Source organism: Cucurbita pepo, chromosome 2 (assembly GCF_057944985.1).
Source record: "Cucurbita pepo subsp. pepo isolate OVF chromosome 2, ASM5794498v1, whole genome shotgun sequence".
Lineage (NCBI taxonomy): Eukaryota > Viridiplantae > Streptophyta > Magnoliopsida > Cucurbitales > Cucurbitaceae > Cucurbita > Cucurbita pepo.
Genome location: NC_141799.1, coordinates 4468060 through 4481423, shown reverse-complemented (window position 1 = coordinate 4481423; position 13364 = coordinate 4468060). Strand labels below are relative to the sequence as shown.

General features: G+C 32.6%; 2 protein-coding genes across 2 annotated transcripts; one reads left to right on the top strand and one right to left on the bottom strand.

Moving 5' to 3' along the window:
- The first annotated feature begins 5238 nt into the window (after positions 1-5238).
- LOC111787611 (NAC transcription factor 56-like) lies at positions 5239-6375 on the top strand. Its single transcript, XM_023667628.2, has 3 exons — positions 5239-5467; positions 5570-5856; positions 5947-6375. The coding sequence occupies exons 1-3, from the start codon at positions 5278-5280 to the stop codon at positions 6238-6240; spliced, it is 771 nt and encodes a 256-aa protein (XP_023523396.2). The 5' UTR covers positions 5239-5277; the 3' UTR covers positions 6241-6375.
- A 4027-nt stretch (positions 6376-10402) lies between these two features.
- Positions 10403-11670, bottom strand: LOC111787610 (NAC domain-containing protein 72). Its single transcript, XM_023667627.2, has 3 exons — positions 11460-11670; positions 11102-11370; positions 10403-11013 (listed from the first exon to the last, which is right to left on the bottom strand). The coding sequence occupies exons 1-3, from the start codon at positions 11638-11640 to the stop codon at positions 10540-10542; spliced, it is 924 nt and encodes a 307-aa protein (XP_023523395.2). The 5' UTR covers positions 11641-11670; the 3' UTR covers positions 10403-10539.
- Between the last annotated feature and the right edge of the window lie 1694 nt (positions 11671-13364).

Below are 13364 nucleotides of genomic sequence, written 5' to 3'. Positions count from 1 at the left end.
ATTATTAGATTGATTAAGTTAATGACAATGACAATTGGATAAAATTGAAAGTTCATAAATTATGAACTTGTTAAAAACATAGAATTGCTCCATTAAGGATTCCTTCAGAAGCACCCCCAGCACATGATCTGTAAAATGGTTATGACAAAAATTATAATCACTAAGCCATCACAGAGTAAATTTGAAATTACAATACGTTTCAACGTTAACCTAATGAATTGTCATCTCTAATCTATTTCTTCTAATACGTTTTTCCTCGTTTTACAGAAGGTTAAGATTTCCAAGAAGGTCAGCTTCTTTTATTGGCAGGCGTAGCATGGGGCTTTAACACCATGGGTTGGGTCCAGAGGTATTTCTCCTTGTTGGGCTGCAGTGGTGCTTTCAACTTTCAATCCGGCAATGCATCTGAGGATTTGGCCCATATCTTGAAGAATTGTTAGTTTGCTTAGCTGATTTGGGATGGTTTGTTTGGCTCGTAACAAGGATTGTGATCTTATTTTTGGAATGGTTTTGTTCATTTCCCTTTATGGATGAGGGTACTTTTCTTTAATGTGCTGCTGAGAAACAATAGAATCTTTGAGAGTGTGGAAAATCATTGGGAGAAGGTTTTGTCCCTTGCTAGATTGTTTCTATTACTAGACTGTGGACATCTATGGTTGAGGATTGTTGGGAGGAAGTCCTGCATTGGCTAATTAAGGGGATGATCATGGGTTTATAAGTAAAGAATACTATTTCCATTCGTATGAGGCCTTTTTGGGGAAACCAAAAGCAAAACCGTGAGAGCTTATGCTCAAAGTGGACAATATCATATCATTATGGAGGTTCGTGGTTCCTAACATGGTCATGTCAGGAGAATCCTCAAGTATCGAACAAAAATGTTGTGAGTCTCGAAGGTGTAGTAAAAGATGACTCAAGTGTTTCAAAGGGTGTACTTTGTTCGAGGGCTCTATAGAAAGGAGTCGAGCCTCTATTAAGTAGAGGTCGTTTGAGGGCTCCATAGGCCTTAGGGAAGGCTCTATGGAGTACTTTGCTCGAGGGGAAGATTCTTAGGAGGGAGTCCCACATTGATTTATTTGGTATGAGGCATTTTGGGAAAACCAAAAGCAAAGTCATGAGAACTTATACTCAAAGTGGACAATATCATACCATTGTGGAGGTCCGTAGTCCTAACATCTATCTCTAGAGACTTTGTAGTTACACTATTCTTTCGGGTTGGAGGTCCTTTAGTTTCTAATTCAGCTCCTATTTTTGAGCTGCCCCTTTTTGCAGACCATCTTGTGTTGATCTGCGTTTTTGTTTTGCTAGCCCTCTTGTGCATTATTCATATAATTCCTAATATATAGGAAAGCGTTGATTTCTCTTTCTAGCCACCCATTTTGAACCATCTTCGTTGTAGACACAGGTGAGAAGTCAAATCAACTCAATAATCAACTTGGCAGAGAAATTGTTTCTTTTTTCAAGTGGGAGTTTAGAAGACTAAACGCTGACAACAGGAACATAATCAATCAACAACTATACGAATGAAACAAAATGCTTTAATTGCAAACCAAATAAGAAGTCTCTGTCTCTCTTAATGAATATACTTCACCAGCAATCCATTTATCAAATTCAAAATGGATTGAACCAAACACCTATCAAATTCAAAATGGATTGAACCAAACACCTATTTACCGAGTTGATCCAAGAGTAAGTAGCTCGACTATAAAGTGGCTGCAATGAATTTCTGAAGATATGAAAACCAGCTTTGAAGAGTTTCTGGTTTGAACGAGACTCTTCTCCTCGACTTGCAGCACCTTACATAAGTTTTCTTTATTTACACCAATTAGGATGCCTTTTCGTATCCCTTGCTTCAGTGGGGATACCTCATTTCCCTTCTTTTTTCCCGTAAAGTTTAGACTATTGGTTAATACAAGTTCTCTGTTTCCTATAAAAAAAATGGAAAAACTTATAAACTACCCAGGAAAGTTCTCTCATAGTCTTTACTAATACACCCTTATCTTTAGTTCAAGCAGACAAAGGTTCATTTTTGTTAGTTCACTCCTGATTTACAGAAATTTATTCCAAGCTAAATAATTCATGTCTCACGATATCTGACTATGGACAGGGTAAACTGTAACCGCCCAAGCCCACTCCTAGCAAATATTGTCCTTTTTGTCCCGTCACGTATCACCATCAGCCTTACGGTTTTTAAAAAGCATATGCTATGGAGAGGTTTCCACCCTCTTATAATTAATGCTTTGGTCCCATCTACAACCGATGTGAGATCTCACCATCCACCCCCCTTTGGGAGTCCAACGTCCTCGCTAGCACACCGCCCAGTGTCTGACTCTGATATCATTTGTAACAGCCCAAGCCCACCGCTAACAGTTATTGTCCGCTTTAGCCTGTTATGTATCGTCATTAGCCTCACGATTTTTAAAACGCGTCTGTTAAGGAGAGGTTTCCACACCCTTATAAGGAATTGTTTCGTTCTCCTCTCCGGCCGATGTAAGATCTCACATAAACCATCAAATTTTACATAAAAGTGGAGACAAATTGCATATGACGCTTTAATTATTTTCCTTTACTAATACCAGAGAGGATGTTCTAACAGAGTTAGATGGCTAACCCATCTCCAAATCATCTATAAAAAATTACTAAAGAAGCAACAAAATGTACTATAGACTTAATGTCTCTATTAAGCTCAACTTAACTTCGTTCAGTATCAGATGGGACAATGAATAAACACTCATTTCCTAAATGCACTAAGAAGAACTTGTTTCAAGTGTACAACTATTAATTATAAACATCAGTACTAATGTTGATTGATCCAGCCAAGAACTAATGCCATTGTAACAACTATAGTTGAAAACCCATGAATTAGATAAACTTGTTCTACAAATGTGAGATTGTAGTTAAGAAAACAATCAAAATCAGTATGCCATTCAACAGGGGTGGTCAGATCACCAGCCTCATTGAAGAATGAGAGTAATTCACATGGCTCTAGGGTGAAATAGATTGACTAGAACATATTCTTCAACATTGTACAATGTATAAGCTATAGATCTTCAATTTTTTTCTTAGAAACCAGCATCGACAAGAAAATGTTTCCAAACTAAAATGATCGCTCATAAATTGACACTGAAATCTGAAGTTCGTCAATTACTTACCCGTGCAGCATTTCAAAAGTTTTTGTATGCTCCTTCAAATTGCTCTTAAACTTCCCCTCGCAATTCCTGAAATGTGGAGCCACAATCATTCACTGAGAGCATATTTTGGAAAGAATGTGTATGTTTAAGTTCGGATTTATAAGATTAATCCTCCGAATTGAGAAAGTTCGAGCAAGAAATGCTCTAAATTAGATGGTTTCGAACCATTCTATGTCAAGAGATAACAAATATAGAAATTCATTTGAAGTCGTTTCGGATCTGAAGTCATTCAAAATCCAACGGAAACAAATTCAGAGCAAAATACACAGAATGTTGTCTGTAAGAAGAAGAAACAGTGGAATTTCCCTCCTCTTTCCCGATGAACTCTGATTTTCATTAGGCGAGATAGGGAAACTATGATCAACCGAGAATCGAAAGCGGAAGCGAACAGTAAATGGGTTTCCGATTGATTAATTTGTTGAACAACTGAACAACAATGTAGTTCAAAATGCCCAATAAAGAAATCAAGAACGACCTAATTCAACATCATGTCTGAAATAACACAGATAAGAAATCACTTACATGGATGAATTCATGGCGAATGGAAGTATCCTCCACGACTACAAATTCGCTATTTACTACCACATTCCTTCTCCACTCAAAACTACGTATAAATTCATTGATTTTTTTTTTTTTTTTTCTTTTAGTTCAAACACATAAGAACTCATAATTACATTATTATTAATCATAAAAACTATAAAATAATTAAGCCCGTTTAACTTGAAACAATTACATATTAGATAACCTTGTAAGAAGTATATCATACGTCTACTGATATCTATCATGCGTTCATCATGTCAAATTTTATTTTTCTACCAGAAACGAAATATTTTTTTATTTCTCTCTAGCATAAGCATTTTAAAAATAGTGAGGCCGACGGCTATACATAACAAACAATATCTGCTAGCGGTGGACTTGAGCTGTTACAAGCACGATGCACGTTCATTAAATGAAACTCAAATTCGAATCACATTATAGAATAAATAGTATTTGATATCATTTCACATTTCATTTTGGACACATCCATAGCTAATATTCCTCTCCATCATTCACCCTACCAAACTAGTACATATCTTTTTAAACTTTATTCTCTCATTTTTCTCTCGGTCAGATCTTTCTTTATCTCATATTGATAAGTCAGTGGATTCGACTCGATATTTGACAAAAACTAGCGTCCAATCACCTCATTAATTCAAGAAAAAAAAGTTGTAATTCATATGTAAGATTTTTTTTGTTTTTATCAACCGTCAGATATAGATAACGATGATTAAAATTGATATACCAATCCTTTTGAATTATTGAATCAATTAAAGCTTATCGAATCTACCCACCGATAAAGAAAATAAAGAAAATGTAATTTCATTAAAAAAAATTAAAATTTATATATATATATATATATATATATATATATATAATTTTGGAAAGTTAAAAATTACATTGATTTGTTTTTTTTTTTAATAATTAATATGTTAATTCGTGCAACCCATTTTTGTAATAAAAGAGTTTGGGAAAAATAAAATTGGAATTTTATAATTACGAAATGGGCATTTTAAAAATTTAAAAAAAAAAAAAGAAAAAAAAAAGAAGGCGAGAGCTTGTCCACGTCAACAGCATATTTTTGAAAATTTTGGTCATTTATTTATTTTCCACGTCAACAGCATGACATCCGAAAAAAAGGCTCTGCTTTTCGAAAGCTCCCATGTCGGTCCCACACTTAGCCTTTCTTTTGTCGTCTAGCTTGTCCCACGTGTCGTCTTTCGATGTGGAATTACACGTGCCGCCTGATTAACGGCCCATATTCCACTGGTTCGCTTCAGCCCTTAATTACCGCGATATATAGGGCTATTTCGGTAATTTCACTTTCAAAGCAGTGCGGCGAGTTCCTATTGGGTGAGTTGAAGTGTTTACGCTGGAGTGTCATGTAGACGATTATTGCCCAATGATTCGCGAATATTAAAAAATAAACGAAAAAAAAAAGAAAAAAGAATCTGCTAATTGAACTTTAATATTTTCGTGTTTTTTAAAAATTATTTATTTATGGTATAATTACCGGAAGAACCTGAGAAATTTGGTAAAAAAAAAAAAGAATATGGAGAAATTAAAGTCGGCGCCGGAGGCCGATTCAGAGCGGCCGAACCTGCCACCGGGGTTCCGGTTCCACCCGACCGACGAGGAGCTGGTGGTTCACTACCTAAAGAAGAAGGCCACTTCACAGCCCTTGCCGGCGGCCATCATCGCCGATGTTGACCTGTACAAGTACGATCCTTGGGAGCTTCCAGGTGTGTTTTTCGCCGGAGTGAGTTCCGTCGACAGAGGCTAAAACTGGGATTTTTAGTAAAATTAGCCAAGTTTTGATTTTTTGTTTGCGGTGAAAATTTCAGCAAAGGCTAATTATGGAGAACAAGAATGGTATTTTTTCAGTCCACGAGATCGAAAGTATCCGAACGGAGCTCGGCCTAATCGAGCCGCCGCGTCCGGGTATTGGAAGGCGACAGGAACCGATAAGCCGGTGATCGCTTCGTTAGAAGGGAACCCGAAAGTTGGTGTTAAGAAGGCTTTGGTTTTTTACCATGGAAAGTCACCGAAAGGAATCAAAACCAATTGGATCATGCACGAGTATCGCTTAGTCGATTACAAACACGACCGCGGCAAGAAAAACTCATTGAGGGTATGAAATTTACACAAAGTTTGAATCTTTTCTATTAATTTTTTCTACCCTAAAATGAAATTTTGTTGCTTTTTTTTTCTTTCTTTTTAGCTCGATGATTGGGTTTTATGTCGGATTTATAAAAAACCCAATTCCAATAAATTGGGAATGGATCACGAGCAAGAAGATAGTTCGAATTATATGGCTGAACAAACACCGCCCACGACGGCAACGATGAATTTTAGTGTGTATCCAGAGTTAGCTTCTTCGTTTCTTCCAACAAAACGGATGCTGCTGCAATCACCATTGTGGGACGACGAGCAACCATCGAGCAAGAGATTACAATTAATGGAAGGTGGCAGTGACAACTCAATCGCCGCCTTACTCAGCCAGCTTAGAAAATAGAGTTTACAACCTAGCCCTCTATTCTTGGGTTGGATTGTAAATTTATTTAAAAATTATACTCCTCATTCGCAGTACATGTTAAATTAATAATTAAAATCTCATAAAGTTAAAATATCAAATATTTACGAGTCACAACTCATCATTAACATTAGTTACAAATGTTAATTATTTTTAATATTTTTAAAAGTAGGGTAGAATTTAGTTAGATCGTAACCCTATTTTTGAGTTTGATCAGGTTGACCCGATAAAAAAATATCAACTCACAAACCGAACCGAAATTTCAATCCAACCCAAACCGAAAAAAATGTAACTCAATCTTACTTTTATAATTTGAATTGAATAGGCCGAGTCATACGAACGCAATATTAAACCTCTTGCAGGTAATATGACCCAACCCTTAAGGGAATATTAGAAAAAAAAGGGGCTTAAACTTAATTTTCTAATAAAATGGAGGCACAAGTCAAATTTTCGTAAATAATAAATTTTACTTTAAAAAAGGCAAGATTCTCTCCACTTTAAATATGCATTCATTTTATTTCAAAATAATAATAATAATAAATATTTAATGCAAATTTAATTTAATTATTTCCCTTTTAATCTCAAGAGTTAAATTAATTGCTATTTCATATTATTTTCATTTTTGTAATTTTTTTTTTTAAATAATTCTAAGCTAGATATTTAATTTATCTAAAAAATAAATCAAATATATAATTATAATTCCAAGTATTAGATATTTAACATATAATTTATTATGAAGTATTTGTTTACAAATTTATATGACTAAATTCTTAAGCTAATTTGTTTAATCTAAAATTATTTGATAAAAATTTAATTAGAAAAAGTAGTTTTTATCAAAAATATATTTTAAAAAAATCAAGCACCCAGCCCACAATGCAAAAAAGCCGACATGAATTAAAGGCCCAAAATTTATTTAAAACGAGGATAAAACGGACTTTTGACCTAATCGTAATCAGGAACCGTTCGTGAATAATCAATTTAATTGTAGTGGTTATATATTATTAGACAAAACTTATACTACAATGCCAAATAAATGGGGTCGACAACAGAATTATATTCCTCGTCTCCTTCTCCACCCGTTTAATATAAATACACACATATTTATATATATATATATATATATATATATATATATATATATATATTTGTATGTATGTGTAAAAAAAAAAAAAAAAACTGACGCAAGGGCATGCGTAAGGTGGTTTCTTCACCCCCACGTGCACCGCATGCTTTTTTGCTCATCTACCCCATTTCCTCTGCTTTTTCGTCCTCCAAAAATCATATAATTACCTTTTAGACCTCATAAAATTTCACTATTTTATTTTTTATAATTAAATTTTTTCCAATATTTTAATTTTATACTCAACTCTAGTTCGCATATAAAAAGGAAAAGAAAAAATGGACGCCTCTTTTTTTTTTAATATTAAATATTTATAAGTCACAACTCATCACTATCATTACTAGCGGTAATCTTTTAAAAATATGGTAGAATTGAATTGTACCCTATTTTCGGGTTGATTGAGTTGACCCCGACGAAAAAAAATATCAACCCAACGAACCGATTTGAATTTTTAATTTTTAAAAGTTCAACCCAGAACAAAAAAAATCTAACACAACCCGATTTTTATTGTTTTCGTTAAATAGTTTAAATTAGTAGAATTCTCGAGTCATTTGAACATCTCTTACATAATAGTTGTCTGACATAACTTGTGAAGATAAAACAACATACGTGTCTTGACAAGACAAAGTGTGTTTGGCGACAAAGAGGATGAAACAAAAGCATTTAGAGCCAAAGAAGTTGACCAACCAAATCAAAGAATAAACTTTTTGAATTAATTGCAGACATTTCTGTGATTATAATGAAACAGTGTTTGGCATCTCCAAAATTATTATTATTATTATTATTATTATTATCATTTTTATGTCATTTTTTCTCTCTTCTTATCCAACCAAACTCATGTGTTTGGTAGCAAATTTAAAAATTAAATTTTAATTTATTTTCAAAAAAATAAATTAGATTTGATAGTAATATCTTTAATTTAATTTAATTTTACAAATTTCTAATAAATTTTAAAAGCCGATTTTGAAAAGTTGATGAAAATTCTAAGAGTATTTTTTTGAATTTACCAACTAAATATGACGTTAAATCTCAACCATTATCTACTAATCTATCAACGTGTTTACGTCATAAATTTTATGCAATTTTAAGTTTATGACTTAAAATAATATATTTATCAAATTATTCATCCTGAGTTAACCGAGTCGAGCAAGCCCAACCACAGTCTATCCCGAGAAGTACACCCCTAAAACCATAATTGTCTTTATAGTTGGTAGGCAGTAGGCACCAAAAATTTAGGGATACCATTTCATAACCAAGGTGGTCCACCAATTATTTTGCATCTTGATAATAAATGTAATTTATTCTGAACCTTTTAAAAAATATTATTTACATTGCAAGAAAGTTAGAGATAATCTATGAAGTATCGATATATAGTTTTTATTCATATATTGACGGTAAGATTTTTTTTAATGTTAATTTAAAATTTTCATCCATATTTTTTTAAAATTTTGGAGAAAAATTGAATAAATAATATAAATAAGATGATAAAAACATGGAAGAAACACAAAAAAAAAAAAAAAAAACACGACAAAATTGAGGCTCTGACACGCATGGCCCCACATAAAATGCATAGAAACTATAATATTTTAATTCACGTTTATTTATCCTCAACTATAATATTTTAATTCTAAACCATTTTTTAATACTCAAATTTGGATATGATTTAAGTCTATATTATATAAATTAATGATTGTGAACACGTGCCACACAAATTTAATTTATAGTGTTTATTAGTAAAAGGTTTAATTAATTAATTAAAGCTATTTTTATTAAATACTTTTGAAAGTTGAACCGAGGTCGGGAAATTTTTGTTTGGACAAGCTCAAAAGTTCGGATTCGTTGAATAGGTAACCCAACCTAATCCTCTATTTTCGAGTTGGGTTGTCGAGTTGTTCACCTCTTCAAAACTATCCAGGAATATGTGTCGTGTGGAGGACGAAGAACTCAAAAGCTTGCCCAAAGAATCGAAGAAATATTGATGTTTGATGTAGGAAGAACTAAAGACCAAAGAGAGCACAGAAACTAAGCTACTAAGTGTTGAAGTACCAAGACCGAGACGAGAGTCGAGACTGAAGAAGGCGATAAAGTAGTGGAAGAAGGAGAAGATGTCAAGTGAGAAAAGAAAACAATCACTATTAGGTTGGGTCAGGTTGACTCGATCCTTTGCACACTAAACCCGTACCCAAATAAACTAGATCAAGTTCTAAAAAATTTTGAACCCAACCTAACTCTTAGAATTCGGGTCGAATCAGAGTTGTGTTCAAGTTCTAGTGGCAGTTTCCATCCAAAATTATCCATATAATTATTCTTTTAAATTTATTTTTAAAATTTAAACATATTATTAAAATTTTGAAAGTGTGGAAAATATATTTAAGATGTGCATTTTTTTTTCTCATCTCATTATTGCATCATTATAATGGTCCCAAATTTTCTGCCACTGTCTCTATTTGTCCATTTTATTATTATTATATTTATAATTATTTTCGTTTTCAACGTTTTTTTTCTTTATGAACCCACTAATTATTTTTATTAGTATTTTTTTTTCTAGTGACTTTATTGGTATAGATAATAACTTTTATTTTTTTTAAAATGTACAAAAATATCTCGGGAGCTTATCAATAAAAAAAAATTACTATAATAATTTTTTTTTTCAATAAAAAAAAGTGATGGTGAAGAAAAATTTCAAAATTTCACATGAAAAAAACATCATAGGCTATTGAAATTACAAGCTTGCCCTCAACTTTATTTTCTCATTTTTTTTAATGGCAATTTGATATTTGGTAATTGTGCAATTAAAGTAGTAATTAAAAAATATTTAAATTTCCATAAATTTTATAATTTTATTATGTCATTAATAAGGGAAGTAATATTATTATTATTATTATAAAAGAATTTAATTTTCTATTATGAAAGTTAATTATGTTTATTTTAGTTTTAAAATTAGAAAAGTAAAAAGAAAATAATTTTAGAACTATTATTTTTATTTTTTAAACTAAACTAGAAAATAAAATAAAATAAAATAAATTGGTAATAAAAATTTGGACTTCATTTCCATATTTCCTTTGTCGTGTATCTCAAACCCCAAATGTTAGCCCAAAGAATTATCTACACAAACTCTTGTAAACCAGACCGACCACGGTTCAAACCGGCCACGGAGATTTTCAGAACCCAGAACCGTCGCCGGAGTTGGGGAAATTTTGCGGCATCCAACCGAAGTTCTGAAACCGTTGTAATCCACTCTGCACTTCTTGCTCCGCCGTACTCCTCGGCGGTTGGGTGGCCGGAATATACATATTGGAATTGAAAAACCCAGCCGGAGCTTGGGACTGAGTCATCGGAGCGAGTTCACCGATGGCTTCGAACGAGGCTGCAGCGGCGGTGGCCCAGTCGAAATTGGCGGAGCTCAAATGTTGATGGTGTTGTAAAGTTTGAAGAGAATTGATTCTAGGCAAGTTGAAGAATCGGTCTTCGATCTCCGGCAATGACTCGAGAACGTCATCGATGTGTGGCGAAGAACATGTCGACGATGACCCGCCATTGCTACATTCCATGCTCGGAATGCTAGCTATCGTTGTTGGTGGCTTTTGTGCGCTCGAATTCTTCTTGTAGATACGACATAAAACCCAATCGTCCAACTGAAATTAAATTACTACTAAATTAAAAAACTTTCACTAAATTATTATTAAAAAAAAAAAAAAAAAAACATGTCGGGTTAGTTCATACCTTGATGCTTCCAACTTTGCGGGAGACATCGATTAAACGATACTCGTGCATGATCCAATTGGTTTTGGTTCCTTTCGGAGCTTTCCCAACATAGAATACGAGGGCTTTTTTAATGCCAACTCTTTTTCCTTCGGTGGAGATAACCTTATCGGTTCCGGTGGCCTTCCAATACCCGGAGCCAGCGACCCGGTTCGGTCTCGAGCCATTCGGGTATTTTCGGTCTCTCGGGCTGAAGAAATACCACTCCTTTTCTCCAAACATAGCCATACCTACGAAAAAGATCAAGTTTTTTATTTTAATTAAAAAAAAAAAAAGGAAATGATTTTTTTTTTTTTTTTTTTTAATTTGTTTGACTTACTAGGGAGATCCCAAGGGTTGAATTTGTAGAGATCAACATCGCCGATGATTTGAAGGGAGAAGTGGTGGCCGGCGACTTTCCGGCAGAGGTATTGAACCAGAAGCTCTTCGTCGGTGGGGAAAAATCGGAATCCCGGCGGCAGCCGGAGCTCTGAAAGTGGGTCTTTTTCATGCAATCCCATTTTTTAATCGGAAGAGGAATTGAAACTTACGATGATGGTGGAACATGGAATTTATATAGAGAGAGGCACCGTTAAGAGAGTGGGACCCAGTTGAGATTCTGGCCATTCATAATTTTACACGTGGATTTTAAGAAATTAAAATTGTTTTCGAGTTGAACTTATCTGGTTCGAGTACGGCTAAGCTTTATTCTGGTGCATGCACCGTCAAGATAACGACAAAGTCACTAAATTTCTTTGGTTTTTTGACGTCAAAATTTGAAAATATTAGCAATAATCTTTTTAAAAAAATTTAAATCAGTTATTCGGTAAAAAAAAAAAAAAAAAAAAAAAAAATCAAAAAAATCAAAAACTTTGAAAGTCAACTTTCCCAAATAATAAATTTTAGGTATCTAAATTATTAGATATAAATTTTTTAATTTTATATCTCATAAATAAATAATTTATTTTTTTTATCGTAATAAATTTAAAATTTATAGAATTAGTAGCACAAACCTATAATTTAATTAATTATATATATATATATATATTCAAATTTGTTAACAAAATAAGAATTTAATAATAAAAAGAGTTAAAATTTTAGAAAATTAAAGATAAAATTGTTGAAAGAATATGGAATCAATAGATATATTAAGCATTTAAGATTCCAAATGGAAAAATAAATTAAAAAAGAAAAGAAAAAAGAAAAAAAAAATGATAAAGTCGTGGAATGGAATTAAAATGAAATACGAACTATTGAGTCGGCAATGTGAATGGAGACACGTGTCAACATCTGGGAGGCATAGTACTAGGACAAGTTAGGCGGAGGCATTTTTTTTTTCCTTTTTCCTTTTTTTTTCTGTGGCAATTATATCAAGACGCGTATTTCTCTTTCTTTTTACTTTTTTCTTATCCAAAAAAAAAAAACATTTAAAATTTTATATCATTAATTTAAAATAATTGATATGATATATGTTATCGACCAAAATGTTATAAATTTAGAATTTTTTTATCTCGGGTTATATTCTATCAAAGTTATTATTGTTGTTTAATCGCTTTTAGCTTATAACATTGCTTTCAATGTATTTCTTCGCTCATATTTCCCAAAATATTTCTCTCAAACGTGACTCGAGGTTCGATCATACGTCGACGTTGTCTGTGAAATCTAAATTTTTCACAACTGACTTGTTCGGTGAGTTAGAATAAATGAAGCACAACACTATTTCTAAATTTATACTAGAATATTTCCATAATTGTTAAATCAATAAGGATGTTAATATTCCATTCTAAATTATACAATTTATTTTTTATATAAACGATGAAAAAAAAAACGATTTATATTCTAATTTTTTACTTTTTCGTGTTTGAAATGATCCTTTTGAGAGATCAGTTTATAAAATTTTAAACTCTCGGTAGGTTGCGACACTTGTAGATATTTTTTTTTATACGTAATTTGAAAGAATTTAAAGTTCGAAAAAAATAAAATAAAAATAAAGGTGTTGGATTATTGGGTAGATATGGATGGAAGTTTGGACTTGCTTTCACTCCTCAATTTAGTGTTGGGATGGAATATAGAACCATTAAAGCCACGTGGCATTTTCTTAGAATTTTATGATTTTATCAAATTTCAAAATTCAAAATGGATAAGATTTTTTTTAGTGGAAAATACAATGTGCTCAATTTTGGTTGCTTGTTGTCTTGCCACGTGGAAGCTTAGTTTAGTGGATACGATTTTTGGACGGCTATAA